The sequence below is a fragment of the Takifugu flavidus genome, chromosome 1, assembly GCF_003711565.1.
Source record: "Takifugu flavidus isolate HTHZ2018 chromosome 1, ASM371156v2, whole genome shotgun sequence".
NCBI lineage: Eukaryota > Metazoa > Chordata > Actinopteri > Tetraodontiformes > Tetraodontidae > Takifugu > Takifugu flavidus.
In genome coordinates this window covers 11,493,258-11,509,705 of record NC_079520.1, presented here as the reverse complement: position 1 = coordinate 11,509,705, position 16,448 = coordinate 11,493,258, and the positions used below count along the sequence as shown (strand labels likewise).

Below are 16,448 nucleotides of genomic sequence, written 5' to 3'. Positions count from 1 at the left end.
TAAAACACGAGATTCAAAGCCATCGTTCTGGAATAAAGAGATGATCGTTGTAGCGCCATCCAGTGGGCAATATATATTGCATCAGCATACACGTGTTTCGAATGAATACGTGACATCATGAGTTTTGATTTGCAAATTGAAACATTTTTTTCATGGCACAAGACTGAGCAGCTGTTCCGACCTAAACCCCCGCTGTCACCAAAATGTCTTTTCTCCTGTAGATTTGCCCGATGTAATGTAGGCAGGAGTATAAGTGAGTGAATATTTTGCAGATTAAGTTGGATTCTGAAGTGAACAGGGAACCAAATCATAACCTCATAGGTTAATGGTGAAGGTTACAGGTTTGTTTGTTGTTCTAGTGTTGAAGATTTTATCAGAATCATCATCATACAGGAAATGAAATAACCCCCCATTTCCCCCCTCTCTCTCTCTCTCTCTCTCTCTCTCTCTCACACACACCCACACACACCCTCCCTCTCTCTCATGCAGCAGTCCAGTGATTAATCAGTTTGACCTTTTCCACCTATACCTTTCCACCTTGAGATGTTTGAGGCTCATCATGGGGATCTGCACGTCACAGTGAGTAATCAATAAGATTAACCGCCGTAAAACCGTCAACATTGCAAAAATTGCCAACCGTAGTTGCAGTAAAGGCTTTCCTGGAACTGCTGCTTACACAAAATGTCTTCACAAAGTGAGTCATTCAAATGAGTCTCTTGAGACTTTAAAAAGCGGGTTCACGACAGAACATGAGGAAATAACAGTTACCCGTTTAGAATAGAAGAGACTTGAAACAACTTTTCAGAACTTGGTAAAAGCTCCAGAAGTGGCAGCATTTACAGTGAATGGAGTGAATTTGACCGTTAGTTATCGGTCACCGAGGTGCGTCAGGTTGTGTGTGTTGTGTGCATTGTGCAGGACACAGTTAGACAAAGAGTGATGGTTAATAACTTGAGCCATTTCCTGTTGCAACACTCACTGTGATGTTATTATAGAAATAGCACACCAGAGTTTCACCATAGTTCTGAAAATACCTCCTCTAGGGTGTTTTTTGATGTGACTGGTGTCAGCATTTTAATCTGGGCTGACCTGTATCAAGCAGTTATTTTATGTTGTATAGTGTCATATTTATTTATTTGCTGTCCTTTTTCCTCTGTTTCCACTTTAGAACGAAAAAAAAAGACGGTGAGCTGACATTTTTTTGCTCCCTTTGCTTGATGCCTGAACCCATAATGACATCATGACACAGTTAAATTCTTCTTTCAGGAGCTTCTGCACGAACAAACAACCAGAGTGTAGACCAGGTAGGCCAAAATCTGCAAAACCTTTATCGGTAGAAAGTCTCAGCACATATGGAATACGATGTTATTATAGAGGATGGCGTCGGCTGAGGGCTGTTGTGGAGCAAATGGAGTTTGTGTTTCATCAGCAGGAAGTGAAAAGCCCCACTCAGGCAAAAATATGCCTGTTACACAAAACCGTATATTTTTAAAATCTACAGAGTATCATCACAATGAAAACGTCCCAATCATCATCGCGCTCTGTGTTGCAGCAGAAGGAGGAGGATGTTACGTACGCCTCTGTTGACCACAGCACAGACAAGGGCTCCAGGAGACCCAGAGCCCCCAGCGACAGCGACTGTGAATACTCAACAGTTCAGGTCCCGGCAGCTCTCCCTCACGCTTCTGCGGCCTCCGCTGCCAATGACGGCGAGGACGACTATGAACTCATGGGGTGACATGCGCGCGTTCACCACACGGTGAACGGGGGGAGATCACTGACACTGTTGTTGCATCTGAACTATCTGGATTTTCTGTGAAAATCCCCTCCACCAAAAAAAGAAAGAATAAAACGGAGAGAATGGTCATCATGACAACAGTTGTCTGTGTGGACAAAGTGTGCAGACAGAATCAGTTTCTGATGGTTTTATTTATTCGCCTGTTGGAGGTGTATGGAATGCTTGACGGACTGATTCTGTTTCATCGTATTTTCGCCTGTAGAATGTTTCTACAGACATGTCCAACAAAAGGAGGCATTTCTGTCCTTTGAAAGATGACAAAATACTTTCACACAGCCTTGGAATTTTTTAAAGTTTGTATTTATATTGTTATTACACATAGACCACATCCATTATTCTGTTGGGTAACCAACACTTTAAGCAGGAGCATATCCTTTTGCTCTGATTTAATAAAGTATCGGGCTCTGATCTTCACGTCTTCAACCATCTGTTTTGTTGTTTATTTGGATCCACCATCAAATATCACCATATGCAGTAGCAATTCTTCCTGAAGCTTCATTACATTGTCAAACAATATTTTTATCCTAAGCCAAAGCAGACATTACACTGGCATATCATTCATACTAACAGCCCGTTCATACAGTGGCTCTACTATTTACTTTTTATCTAAGTAAATGACTAAATCAATAGATAAATAGCAAGGAAAGTGGAAAGACATAAACAAAAGTATCCTTACATTTTAGGATCACAAGAAAATTAAGTTCATCAGTGAGAAGCACTTAATATAATTGTTGTAAAGGTATCCCATTTGTAAACAAATATATTTTTATTTTTTGTTAAAGTAGCATCTGTTACTATTTGAAATTAAATACATTTAAATTCAATTTGAAATAAATGAAATTAAATGGAAATAAATCTCACGTCACCTTTGCTCTGTAGTGAAATGGTCTTCACGCTGGCAGATCTATACAAGTTGTGTTCTTTTGGGCTACTTGTAAATTATTAAAATTACTCTGTGTTGTATTGGACCTGCACCATAATCTCAATGTGATAGAAGTGGTGCCTGAATTGGTTGCTTAATCAGGTAGCTTGGCATAAATATTTTACAGTGTCCGACTATGGCCATGCCTCTTCTCATCTTTATCAACAATATAATCATCCCACAACATTCTCTCATCAATAATTAATCCTAGTAACTTTATCAATTACATTTAGGTTCAAGGTTAGTACAGATTTCATCTTAAGATTTGAGCCTAAAAACATACCTGTAGTTTTTTCAATATTAAGTGCTAATTTATGTCCTGTAAGCCAGTCCTTAACTACTCCTTAATTGAATACACTGTTTAACCCTGTTCTTTCCAAAGAACTTTTCTTTACTATCTTAACGGATAATGGAATAATCTTGGCACTTTTCCTGGGCTGATAGACAAAAAGATGTCTTAAATTAATCTTAAATGCTTAAATTAACAATAAAAGAAATAGGCAAGGCAAACAGATCTGCCACAGGTTTAAGTCTGTCCTTGCAGATTTGGATTATCAGGTCTCGGCCTGGTCGTTGCTACTAGATGTGTATGAACAAACCAACTTGGGGGACCCCACCATCCCCCACCCCCTAAAACCAAATAAAGAAAAGAAAAGAAAAGCAATGACATTTTTACCTCAGCTATTCATTCTTTAATCTAAAGGACAATGCAGTCATGACTAAAAAGGCAACCACGCTAATAATGATACGCAGTAGTAACGAAGTATAACCTGCAGGAGAAAGAATGAAACTTTGTTCAAAGATTTTGAATGATTATTACATGTTTGAAACATTCTGCTGGAGATTTTACCTCTTTTGAGTGCTGGCTGCAGGATCTGCTGCTCTCTCCAGTACGGGTGGTCGATAACGCAGGTCAGGTTTTCTGTGTCTGCCCCCTCGAGGAGCTCTAGACGACTCTCCACGCTGAAAAATCCACCATCTTCCAGCAGTGTCTCCACGATGCTTCCTGCTTGACTCCAGCTGATGTTGGCAGCAGGTTTTGCTCTTTCAGCCCGGCACACTGCCACCATCTTCTCACCCTCAGACTCCAACCATGCTGATAAACTGGGAGGAACTGAGCCAACAATGATAAATTAACACAACTCTTTTAAAAAAAAATCAAATTCAATAGAATTATGGATAAAATGCAGTTTGCAGGGAAGAATAAGCAACTTCTACTCCAACCTCAATGTGGGCCGAGCCTTTGTAGGTCTATTTTTATTGATAACAGATTCAAAATGCCACGCTAGTTTTATTCTTACCTGTAATATCCATGTTGATCTCGTGAACTTCATTTCCTCCTATATAAACTAACTCACATCTATAAATTCCCACATCATCATTTGACAGGTTTGGGATGTGCAGATACGATTGTCCTCTGGATGTGTTATGGAGTGATTTTCCATCCCTGCAGGTGTCCACAAGTGGTCCCCCAAACTCAAAGGCAATTCTACAGCGTTTTGGGGGGTTTGTCAGGTTGATGTTCCAGACAACAAACATGGTCCTACTCCACGTCCGGTTACTGCAGGTCAAATTAACATCACTCCCCAAATTGAAAGTTGCATTTCTGACTGAAAAAAGACAGAATAATGACATTACTCTGATATGATAAAACTTTGCAGAAAATCCGGCATGAATGTAGGAAAGCGCAGAAAATACCCCAGGACACAGTAGAATCACATTATGTTAGTGCGTCCTTTAATGGTTAAGATAACCAACATAGCAATTATTCATAGAAAAACAGTCATACATCCAGAATTCAAGTGCATACTTTTAGGAGTTTAAACAATTGGAGATAAAAAAAACAAATTTTTCTTTGGGTTCTTTGAAAGGAACAATGTTGTGTGTTCTAAGTATCGCTTCATTCATTAATATAAAGCTGTACTTGCCATACTGGAAACGAGGAGGAGAGGTGTAAGCCACTGCACTGCTTTGATTAGTCCCTAAGCCAGACAAAGGTGCTGGGATGGAAAAGATTAGTAAAACATGGTTTTAGTTGGAAGGCGGCAAACTGCAGGTCAATCGTTTTTTCTGACTGAAAAAAGACAGAATTATGACATTCCTACATAATTATGACATTCCTACATACTTCTGCAACATTCATGCTACTTTACATTGTCACTATATCATGTTTAGAGCCCAAATAGCACTGTATTCACACACAACTATACAAACCCTTTTGGCAGACGCAGTAAGCTCATCGACATCAGTCTTCGTGGTTTGGTCTTCTGTAAGCAGATTATGAGTGTTCTGACTTACCTTCGCCTCCTTCACAGGTGTAGACAAATGCAAAGATGCAAAATATCGGCCAGTGGATGTCCGCCATTGTCTTGATGAGGACCTCTGTGTTCATCACGCAGCTGAAAAGACTGACAGAGCTGATCTGGTTTGTGGCAAGATCATTAGTTTCCTGACTGATGGCAGGAAGTAGAATGTGAGTCTTCCTGCTGAGACCTTACTTGCTCACATTTCCTCCAGAGATTTAAAAAGATTAGATTTTCATACCGATCCATGCATCTGTTTTTGCACATATCTCTGTTTTTTCTGTATCATTATATCTAGGGTTTTTTTTATTTTTATTCTATATCCAAATATGATAAATATGTATGTTAATTATAATAATCAGTATAGCTTTATGATGCATGAAAAGGCCACAGAGAGGTCAAATGGAATATTAAGTTAACTTGAAATTATTGTGCGGATTCACACGTGGTTAAAAAGAAAGCTGCTGAAGTTTACCTGAAAGGTGAAGGACGTGTCTTGACTAAGGTCAACAGAGAATCAATACTTGGTTTATTTTGTTTTCTCCATTTTGAAATCAAATTTTTAAGCTGTGTGTTATTGTTTTATTATCCTAATATTTCTTTAATCAAATCCGCAGTTGTAAATCTAAAAATAGGTTGTGTTTTTAATTAATAATGTTTAAATAATGAGCTCAGGAGATGTACAATCCAGCAGTGCATGCTTTCTATCGATAGATAGCAGCAAAGCCCTTTGTGCATTCAAAGTTTCATTTTCATATGTCACTTCATGTCTGAGGAAGTCTACTGGAATTTATGAGTCATTTTGACAGATTACACTTTGTCCCACACAGCATGTGCACTACGAATAACTATCCAATCAACCTCTGGAGAGTTTATAGCATCAGATATTAAGTCAACGTCAGTATTTTATGTATCTGTGCTAATATGTGAACATTCAATCCCTTTCTGGAGTCCAAGTGTTTTTTAATGGGTTTCCATTAGAAAGAAACAATCAAAAAAAATCATAGATCAGATCATTTTAATGTACATTTAATAAAACAACAAAGATTTATTGCCCAATACAGGGGCAATGTCACTTCTGAATTATTTTCATTTATTAATTTATCATCAGCATATATGTACAATAATCTATAAATATGTGCAATAAGAACAAACATCAGCGTCACTGTCATTAGTATATAAATTCAACCTAAAAATGCCTATGTAAACTTCATGTGGCTCTTCTAATATTATGGCCTCTCAGTCCAACCATTCCCTTATTAGTGGGTCTTTTGCTTTTGTTCCACCAGATCCAAACATGAGCGATAAACATATTTGGTATACCCCTGTTCTAGAGTCTTTGAAGAGAATTAACCTTAAAGGATTTTGTTTTTCCAAAAACATGCTTAAGTTTCACAGCCTTCTGCTGCTCACCAAATGTCATGCAGCATGGAAATTGCGTGTGTGATTTACACTTTTTTTAAGCTGTTATGTGAACATGACTGCAGATGAGTTATATAGAGAGTTCACACGTTGAACATAGCTGGCGTAAGGCTCCACTTCTTCCATTTCCTCTGTCTGAAAAGTAAAAATCACACTGATCTCACACAACAAGCACCACACAACAGATGAACTGGTGTGAAAGATACCTACAGGTGCAGTTTTAGTCTCTGAGCCATCAGACTGCTGATAATATCTGAAAAACATTCAATGGTTCAGACAGACGCGTGAGCATGCAGGTTACTGTCTGATCCAAAAGGATTACTTACCGCATAACCACTTTCTTCTGTACATAAAATAAAACTCCTCCCAACAAAACAAAGACTGACACTATAGTGATGATAGTGATCCATGGAATCCTTCCTGCAGTCAGAGTAGATTCATCAATGAGCTGCAGCAAAATATTACTAGCCCAGCTATAAAGGGGTAAATACATATCCCAAATCATGCAATTGCTTCTGCTGGAGATTTCACCTCTTTTGAGTGCTGGCTGCAGGATCTGCTGCTCTCTCCAGTATGGGTGGTCGATAACACAGGTCAGGTTTTCTGTGTCTGCCCCCTCGAGGAGCTCTAGACGACTCTCCACGCTGAAAAATCCACCATCTTCCAGCAGTGTCTCCACGATGCTTCCTGCTTGACTCCAGCTGATGTTGGCAGCAGGTTTTGCTCTTTCAGCCCGGCACACTGCCACCATCTTCTCACCCTCAGACTCCAACCATGCTGATAAACTGGGAGGAACTGAGCCAACAATGATAAATTAACACAACTTTTAAAAAAAAATCAAATGCAATAGAATTATGGATAAAATGCAGTTTGCAGGGAAGAAGAAACAACTTCTACTCCAACCTCAATGTGGGCCGAGCCTTTGTAGGTCTATTTTTATTGATAACAGATTCAAAATGCCACCCTAGTTTTATTCTTACCTGTAATATCCATGTTGATCATGTGAACTTCATTTCCTCCTTTATAAACAGACTCACATTTATAAATTCCCACGTCATCATTTGACAGGTTTGGGATGTGCAGATACAACTGTCCTCTGGATGTGTTATGGAGTGATTTTCCATCCCTGCAGGTGTCCACAAGTGGTCTCACAAAGTCAACGGCAATTCTACAGACTTTTGGGGGGTTTGTCAGGTTGATGTTCCAGACAACAAACATGGTCGTATTCCACGTCCGGTTACTGCAGGTCAAATTAACATCACTCCCCAAATTGAAAGTTGCATTTCTCACTGAAAAAAGACAGAATAATGACATTACTCTGATATGATAAAGCTTTGCAGAAAATCCGGCATGAATGTAGGAAAGCGCAGAAAATACCCCAGGACACAGTAGAATCACATTATGTTAGTGCGACCTTTCATGGTTAAGATAACCAACATAGCAATTATTCATAGAAAAACAGTCATACATCCAGAATTCAAGTGCATACTTTTAGGAGTTTAAACAATTTGGAGATAAAAAAACAAATTTTTCTTTGGGTTCTTTGAAAGGAACAATGTTGTGTTCTAAGTATCGCTAATTCATTAATATAAAGCTGTACTTGCCATACTGGAAACGAGGAGAGGTGTAAGCCACTGCACTGCTTTGATTAGTCCCTAAGCCAGACAAAGGTGCTGGGATGGAAAAGATTAGTAAAACATGGTTTTAGTTGGAAGGCGGCAAACTGCAGGTCAATGTTGAGTCAGAGGAGCCACAAAGAGAGTGATTTATTAAATATTCACATGCTGTAAATCTCACAGGTTTGAAAACAGCACAGCCAGATTGTTGTTGTTGTGAAAGATTGGGTGGCTGTCAGCCGCAATAAGGCACAACCACAGAAATTAAAGGTTTGTAACCACAGTGGACTCAAAGTACGTCAGTGTCTGAAATCTCATCAAATGTAGCCTCCAATCTGATGGGCAATAGACCCTAACCCTAACCCTAACCCTAACCCTGACCCTGACCCTAACCCTAACCCTAACCCTAACCCTAACTCTCTTTTTCTACACGTGAGTCGAACATTTTCCTCCACTACGATTTGCATGATGTTCTTTCCATTGACTGTTTGTACTGAGTCATACTGCGGCAAGGTAATAGTTACTGCTCCATGACCATCTCTCACTTTCATCTACTCTAAGTTCCTAAAAGTCTCAATAACTAAAGTGAAACAAAGAGCTCAAAAGTGCCGATGTACAAACCTTTTTCTGTACTGAGCATTTCTGTCAACAAGGGAAGAAATGCAGCCAAAATCCACTTCACATCCATGGTCCGGTGTCCTCAGGTCCTCTACGCGACGGCTATCGCAGCACCAGAAGAAAACATTAAGTCTCTGTCCTGGAAGCAACTGGCAGCCACATGAATCTCAGCACTGTCTTCCACCGTGTGCCCCTAATGCCACTTCACCTAGTTGACTTGTGTGTTTTAACTGAGACGTGGAATGAACAGTGCTTTCTGTCCTTCCTATTACTCCTCACGCAAACAGACTGCCTTTTTCAGCCACACAGGATGACGAGGGCTGACATCTCAAGACACCAGTTTCCTTTCCTGTTTGTCACATGATCCCACTCTTTCTCAGTTTGTGAAACGGAGGATCTAATCGTATATACTAGACTTTTAATGTGACGAGCTGAGACATTATTTTAAAGAGGTGCTGACTTTTACTGCACACACTTCTCCATGAGTGATGTCGTGCTTATTCTGTAAGCTGTTACATAAGGTGGATACGAAGGCATTTTTGACCACGCTGCTTAAAATAGTTTGTTGTTTCTCTTTGTTGGTTCCAGAGAAAGGACTTGAGGCATGTTACATCAGTTTTCCAGTTTAAGGTTGTTAAATTGACCAAAACTGACTGGTTTCTGGACTGTGTTGCAATCACAGCAACGTGAAAATAAACATAAGGAAAAATAGCTCATGAAAGCCAAGTTTAAAGTTGGCTGTGAGCAATGTTTTGAGTGTTATTTTACAAAAAAAAATTAATCTTGTTAAAATTTTAAATAAAATTAATTATTATTTAAAAACTGAATTAAGCAAAACCAGTTTATTACATACTGTATGACTCATGTTGACTACAACAACTGCATGTTCACATTAGGATGGTGCAAGCACATTTCTGGTTGGGTAAATTCTGTTGATGCATGCAGGCATTATCAATTCACAGTTTGCTGATTAAAATGACTGATTATTAGGCGTCTTGTTGAGTTTGTGGTTAACCTCGCAGCAGCTCTCAGTTCAGATAGTTTATAGATACTGTTGGAATGCAATACCTCTTGTGTGTCACTGCTAATCTGCGTGTTCTTTGAATGAAGACTTCAAGAAGAAAAATGCCAATTTCAAAATGTATTTAGCAAATAGAACCAAGTAAAGATACAAATATTACAGAGCTCCGGGCCAGTTCATAACCCTACAATAACAGAGTCCATTGCCAGGGCATGAAGTCTGACAACCTAACTATCCCTTGGCCCAGTCTTTTATGGAAACACAGATGCAAATTATCAATGCTCATACAGTCCAATCCAGTCCCTCGGCTTGGATGACCTCGTCCTCTTCTTCCAGTCCCATTCGATGTTGGTACAGTCCTTCTTCTCCATTGTTTTCCCAGATGGCCAGATCAGAGTTTACATTCTTCATGCAAATCAGCATATCATCACCACAATGCTGTCTCTTTTTACGTTGTATGTTTAACACCTCCAGATTGTCTCCTGAGATTACAACTGTCTAAACAACAATCCTGTCAAAGGAATGTCTCTGATCGTTATTACACTTGCTAAAGATTCTACCATACCTAACTAATAAAGTACTTCTAAGAGAAGGCAGGAACATATGGTAGAACACATAGTAACAAGATAAAGACAATTCTCTTCAATACTCAGATGAAGTTCATGGATGTGGATAAAACTACGATCTACTTTGCTATTATTCTGTTTTTTTCCACTAAGATTAGACATAACCCTTTATGCAGCAAACTATCAGCTGACTGTGAGCCATCACACGCACACACAAATGAGGTTTCCTCAATAATTGCAAAACACTACTCTACCGTTTAAAGTAATGCCTCATGCTGTTTATCTGTGTTCTTCAATTTTAACCATGACCCAAAAAAAGACAATAAAAGCTAATGTGGAAGAATGCAACGTGTAAATGTAGATAGGCACACAATGTTTCCTTTTGATAACACGTCTTCCTTATAATGTCAAACTAACCCATTCGTGTGCCCAATAACATTATAAATAGTAAAAATAGGTTGAGTTTGTTGAAATTTTCACAATTCTTGTTGGTCTTTGTTTGTTTTATGAACAATTACACACAAAATGAAAGTCTGAAGGGCTGCCTCTGTTTTTGGATTCTTGTTTTGTTTTGGTTTTTTTGCACAGGATTAATTAATGTCTTATTTTTATTTAATAAGTGTTATCTGTATTTAGATTGATGTAATCTGTATTTATCTGTATTTAGATTAATGTGACACTGTGTCATTGCGAAAGCTACGGCGAGTAACGTAGGTCCTTGTTGTACCAAAACAACAAAAAATTATTTTCGTTTTAACTTCATCGCTGAGGGACGTTTCAACACCACGCAGAGAATATATATAGCATTTAGTCACAAAATAAATAAATCAAGCGTTTTTTGTCCGATATTAAGTGTGTTGTCTAATTTTATCACCATCCGGTGCTATCGCCCAACCATGACTCGATCTCCATGGTTACAGTCCGACACACACTGGAAGTGCCTAATGTAGCTGTACGATAAAATAAGCACAATGAGCACAACGGCAACTCTTGAAATCCCTCCGAAGAAAACAGCTAAAGTAGTTAGACGACAACGCGCTTATGATTATCTGTACGGTAAGTGTGCGTGTTGGGGGCGGGAAAGCCCCCTCATCGACAGCCGTACTGCCTCGGGTGACGTTGTGCTCCTGCCACAGATCCGGTTTTCACGGTTTCCTCCGAGGTGGACCATTACCGGGCCGGTCTCAAGGCCCAAGCAACCAAAGACCGATTTGTGAGTCTTTGTCCTTTAGATGTAATAAACAACACAAACTCTGTGGAGTTACTAACACAGGACACGGCGTAGGAAGCGGAGGTTCTAGCTTTATGACATTTTTGCGAGCAAATTCAATAAGGAACAACTCCTATCACTTATAGTGACATTCAAATTCGTTGTGACTTTGTAAGGTTTCTTCTCTCTTCTTTCTTTCCTGATGTAAAGTAAAAGTCAGTGAATTGAAAAATGGCTTTATTTCAAAACGAGCCAACGTGTGAAAGAAGTGCACATCAAATGACTGGGACATAAAATATTCAAAAGCATGGCATTAAATCCTTCCTGTTATAGCTTTAGTTCTTAACAACTATACCATTTCAACATTAAAGTACCTTGTCTAACATACAGATCTTCACTGTGTAGGTTCTTAACTGTTCCCTGTCAGGTCACCTGCAGCACAGCCCCACATCTACATATACATAAACCTTGCTTCAATGACAAAAACACACAAAAGGAATGGCATTCCTATATGATGATTTCCTGACAAACCTAAATTTATGTGGACTCTGTCCCACTTTTTCTTTCATTTTAGGACTTTCATTGATACACAAACATTTCAACAACCAAAAGCACAAAAATTATGTCATTTTGTATTTGATTTCTGGCAGATTTGACCTTTAAAGAAATTTGAAAAGTAGTTTGCTTGTAATGTAGTATATTGTTTTCTATCGAGCATTTAACCTGCACATGACCATTGAATGACCAGTGTACTATAGTCTTCACAGGACTGATGGAAAACCTTTACTGACAGCATTTCTTTGTGTATTTATTAAGAGGAGGGTGGCTGAGTTTAAGTCCATGTTCAGCAGCCCGTCCCATCACCCAACATATTCGCTTCAGCTGGACTCTGTGGACCCAGTTCCAGCATTTATTGGCCGACGGTGGCGAGGCCCTACGGAGCAGAACATGGTGGCTCTGCAGCAGCTGGCGGGGTGAGCACACATTTCATATAAACGCCTTAACTCGACCTGCAATCCTTGTCACAACACATTTGATTACTGATATATTTCTTTATATTTTTGTGCTGTATTCATGCGACACCTTAACAAGCGCGAGGTATTTTACAGATGCCCTGTGATCTACAAGTGCTCACAGTAGGTTTGCGAATCAAAAAATAGCACAAATGCTAGGACATAGCCTGGCTTAATGTAACCTGAGTTATTTGCCTACACAACAGTAGGAGGCGCTGTAGGTCACTTTAAACCAAGCTCTAAACTGGTTTACAGGTTTTATCGGGTTTGATCTACAAGAACTGAGAGATTCAGGGTTCAGCGGTGGCTTTAATGACGCTAACTCGTTGCCTACTGATCAAACCAGATAAAACAGTTTGGAGCATGACTTACAGCGCCACTTGCTGTTGCGTAGGACAAATTTCTCAGGTTACCTGGCAACAAACAGGCTGTCCTGGCATGAACTTTAACACAGATCACGGCGGAAAGATCACACCGCAAATAACATCGTGATTTTTGTCTTGTTTTCTTTTTGAAGGATAACCATTATTTTTGTACTTATAATACATGTATTTTAATATTTTTTAACATGTAGGATCCATTTGTTTGTATTTCTGAGACATGTGATGTTTTTTGTGTCAAGCATGATTATTAGAAGATCGTTATGCATTTGATAGGACTGTTTGACATTTGCAAAGAAAAATGCCTTTGTTGATGTTTTGAATTTACAAACTTCGCTGTTATTCCTGAATCATGGGTCATTTTTAAAAACATGCTTGTTAGGTTGTTCAGTTTTGGCATGATTTCAGCTCCATTTATTTTTTTCACAGTGTTGTTCCAAATTCGCAGTCATGGTTGAAAAAGGAAGAGTGCCAAATAAGAGGAACTGATCGCTGGAAATACTTCAAATGGTTTGATTATGTAGTACTGTCCACAGACTGCAACACATTCATGCCCTATGATGGCCAGTAGTACCAAAAATATTCCTAGAATAATTATTAATAAATTTGCTTATGTTTTTAGCCCTCAGATTCCTTTTGAGCAGCAGCTTTCACCAGGTGGAATCTCTGCTTTGCCTGGGTAAGTTCAATGCATTCTATTTACAAAAATAATTTTCTTTATAAGTAAATATATTCAACTGAAATAAAGAGGAGATATTCTATTTAATGTTAACACATTAAAAAATTTGGAAATTGGGACAGAGGCCTGACAGACCCATGCCATTAGCACAAACACAATTCCAGAGTGTCTGTGCCACCTCATCACCATATTTACTAGCTTCGCCTGCAGCCTAATAGCTCTTTACAAAAGCCTGCACATTTCCTCTTTCCAGTTAACCTGTGGTATGTTACCAGTTCATGCTTCAACTTTCAGGGGTTTTTGTTGCACTGCCCCTGCATATTAAAAGAAACATTACAGCATTTAATTTCACAGAAATATGTATTAGATATATATGTTTATACTATTTTTAATGAGATATCGGTCAGGAATGGTTTGCCTATTTTCATAGCCTGTTATTGTATATGTTTTACAGTGTTGCCACTTTTGAAGAAATGTCTTTTATACCAGGGTGGCACCGTAGTGCTCTAAAAGGTTTAAAACATGCACATGTGACAGGGCAAATTTCAAACTGCCCTGAGGTATGAAAGTGCATGTGAATAGTTGTGTGTTTTTACTGGGGCCCTGCAATAAACTGGATGGACGGACGGACGGATGGATGGACTTTACAGTTGTAGCAGTTTCTTTGCTAAATGACTCTTATTGTCTTTTCTTGTCTTTTCAGAGGTGATATTGTCTCCACTACAGTCAGTTCAGATGACCGACCCACCCATGTCACAGTAGGGGTCCAGACAGATTACAGGGAAAGTGAGGCGCAGACAGACCCCTACAGCCCTGAATATGTGCTGCAGCCAGGAGCAACACCTTCAGAGCTCCTGCAGCTGGCCGCTTTAACTTGGGGTAGATCTATCCATACATCACAGGGTTTGATTGGTGATAACCACAGTGGTTATTAATCCCAATTACATTTATAATTTTTGGTCGAATAGGCAGCGGTCTACCCGTGGGCCTGAGGGAAATAGAGATGATACAGCGTGCACGTGCTAAACAAGCTTGGAAAGCCACCCTTCCTCCTCTGGATGACCTCAGTCAGCTGGACAAAAGGAGAAAGATGATGGAGGAGATGGAGGCCCAAGACTGGGCTTTCAGAGAGGCAGAAATCCAGAAGTCAGTATTGACTTACAATTTAATATATGAGTTTTTATTGTGCTGTTTAAATGATCAGAGAGCAAATCAGTTTTCTGTGCAATGTTTTTGTTTTAAGCATTGAAACATGTGCCATATTTTAAACACCTACCATCGTAATGTAAAATGTAAACATGAGAGCAGAAATGTGGCATTGGGACAATATTCACTGCCTGTGTTGGTATCATGTTGTTCCATTCACTGGGTCTTGGTAAAGTGAGTAGAATTAAATCTGAATCTTTTGTCCCCCAGGTTACATGAGGAGCGCCACGCTGTATCAGTGGACCTGCTGAAACAGAGAGTTATGAGTCAGGAGAAAGACACCAATCAGACACTGAACAAACTATATTCTAAAATACAAAATGAAAAGGAGAAGAGGCAACAAGCAATTCATGATGACTACATGCGGTGTAAGAAAACCACAGTTAGAATGAACATATGCTGTTTTGGTTTTAATTTCCAATATGCAATACTGCCAATTTTCACTTCTGTTTTCACCATTATTGTCTGAAGCTCTAAGAAAACTGGAATCAAAGAGGCAAACAGCGAAAGAGAAGATACTGCAGCTTGAAATTAAGCATTCTGTTGCTAATGAGACTTGGCTCCACACTGACTTCTCTACCAACGAGAGTGCCTACAACGACTATATTAAGAGCCACTACTTACAAGAATATTCTGGTATGACTCTTAGATTTGATTCATTTGTTTTTTATACAATCACCTTAAAGACAGTTTTTTCATTTTACTCTTGGAATTATTTTTAAATCGTAGGTTTGCAAAAGCTAGAGTTAGGACTCTTCAAACCGCAAGTGAGAAGACCTAAACTTAAACTTAAAACCACCATAGATGTAATCCACCCCCCTGTCTCAGCCAAGCTGAAAACATATAAGGTTTGAAAGAGATAAATATGATCTTTATGCATATCACCCATGTTGGTTACACACCTGATATGGTTGCACAGGCCCTGAAGAAGGAGATAGAGCAAGTGGAAGAGAAGCCCCTGCGCTTTCTGGTCAAAAAAGAGAAGCCTGTCCCTCGTCCTGCTACACCCACGGTGCATGAACCCCCAGAGGTCAGCTCATGTCTCATTCAAGACAGTAATGTTGCCTTAGTCTATTCATAGCTGAGACGTTTGTAATGCTGTCTCCATCCCTGTTCAGGGTGAGGAAGAGGAAGAATGTGCAATCATCTTCATACAGAAGCTACTGAGAGGAAGGAAAGTCCAGTGTGAGGTCTGGTGACGTCCACACGCAGAAATGATGTTCATCAGGCTCTGAGGAAACATGAATACATTCAGCCTGGGCTTTGTGTAGATGTTACAGGGTATAGAGGACCGTATGGATCTCATCCAGGAACTACAGACCGTCCACGCCCTGCAGGAAGAGGAACAGGAGTTACAGGACGCTGACAGAGACTTTGTACTGAGCCTAAAAGAACAGAGAGACAAAGCGAGACACCAGGTGAGACACACCTGGACACGGAACAGTGCTTTAATCTGTGGCATAACACTTTCTCTCCTATGGACAGACTTTACAAGAAGAGACATCTGAGGCTGGAGCGATGGGTGCAGAACTTCACCATCTGTTGGACACACTGTCCAAAGAGCTGATACGTCTCCAGGAGGAGCGCAGGATTCATGCTTTGGTTCTATTGGCTGAGAGAGACCGACGCCTGCGAGAGGCTGAGGAGAGTGGAAGAAGACAAGTGGAGGAGCGCAGACGAAGAGAAGAAGACCA

The 16,448-nt window shown here is 39.6% G+C and overlaps 3 protein-coding genes across 15 annotated transcripts in view; 2 read left to right on the top strand and 1 right to left on the bottom strand.

The window, feature by feature from the left end:
- The first annotated feature begins 438 nt into the window (after positions 1–438).
- si:ch211-214p13.7 (uncharacterized) lies at positions 439–1,876 on the top strand. 6 transcript variants are annotated; one of them, XM_057042660.1, is made up of 4 exons: positions 439–579; positions 1,169–1,185; positions 1,267–1,304; positions 1,556–1,876. In XM_057042660.1, the coding sequence occupies exons 1-4, from the start codon at positions 560–562 to the stop codon at positions 1,736–1,738; spliced, it is 258 nt and encodes an 85-aa protein (XP_056898640.1). In that variant the 5' UTR covers positions 439–559; the 3' UTR covers positions 1,739–1,876. The 6 variants fall into 6 exon arrangements, with proteins under 6 accessions (XP_056898640.1, XP_056898605.1, XP_056898624.1 ...); XM_057042625.1 differs by having other exon boundaries at positions 1,502–1,876; XM_057042644.1 differs by having other exon boundaries at positions 442–579; positions 1,553–1,876.
- A 34-nt stretch (positions 1,877–1,910) lies between these two features.
- si:ch211-214p13.9 (cell surface glycoprotein CD200 receptor 1-B) lies at positions 1,911–9,135 on the bottom strand. 6 transcript variants are annotated; one of them, XM_057042581.1, is made up of 7 exons: positions 8,683–9,127; positions 8,046–8,118; positions 7,426–7,730; positions 6,977–7,240; positions 4,022–4,330; positions 3,571–3,834; positions 1,911–3,490 (listed from the first exon to the last, which is right to left on the bottom strand). In XM_057042581.1, exons 1-7 carry the CDS (start codon positions 8,747–8,749, stop codon positions 3,402–3,404), a joined length of 1,371 nt encoding a protein of 456 aa, XP_056898561.1. In that variant the 5' UTR covers positions 8,750–9,127; the 3' UTR covers positions 1,911–3,401. The 6 variants fall into 6 exon arrangements, with proteins under 6 accessions (XP_056898561.1, XP_056898567.1, XP_056898558.1 ...); XM_057042612.1 differs by lacking the exons at positions 1,911–3,490; positions 3,571–3,834; positions 4,022–4,330 and adding exons at positions 6,025–6,580; positions 6,656–6,698; positions 6,772–6,865 and having other exon boundaries at positions 8,683–9,099; XM_057042587.1 differs by having other exon boundaries at positions 1,911–3,834; positions 4,079–4,330; positions 8,683–9,132.
- A 2,026-nt stretch (positions 9,136–11,161) lies between these two features.
- cfap91 (cilia and flagella associated protein 91) overlaps positions 11,162–16,448 on the top strand; it is a 10,869-nt gene continuing 5,582 nt past the window's right edge. Inside the window, exons 1-14 of one of the 3 annotated variants that reach the window (XM_057043759.1) lie at positions 11,163–11,322; positions 11,403–11,479; positions 12,293–12,450; positions 13,299–13,379; positions 13,492–13,548; positions 14,252–14,427; positions 14,517–14,694; positions 14,965–15,122; positions 15,226–15,390; positions 15,484–15,602; positions 15,674–15,784; positions 15,873–15,944; positions 16,026–16,172; positions 16,240–16,448. The exon at positions 16,240–16,448 is cut by the window's right edge and continues 13 nt beyond it. In XM_057043759.1, the coding sequence (XP_056899739.1) occupies positions 11,238–11,322; positions 11,403–11,479; positions 12,293–12,450; positions 13,299–13,379; positions 13,492–13,548; positions 14,252–14,427; positions 14,517–14,694; positions 14,965–15,122; positions 15,226–15,390; positions 15,484–15,602; positions 15,674–15,784; positions 15,873–15,944; positions 16,026–16,172; positions 16,240–16,448 (1,793 nt within the window). In that variant the 5' untranslated portion in view covers positions 11,163–11,237. Of the gene's footprint in view, positions 11,323–11,402; positions 11,480–12,292; positions 12,451–13,298; positions 13,380–13,491; positions 13,549–14,251; positions 14,428–14,516; positions 14,695–14,964; positions 15,123–15,225; positions 15,391–15,483; positions 15,603–15,673; positions 15,785–15,872; positions 15,945–16,025; positions 16,173–16,239 lie in introns of all 3 variants that reach the window. The other 2 variants (XM_057043771.1, XM_057043781.1) reach the window with 2 other exon arrangements.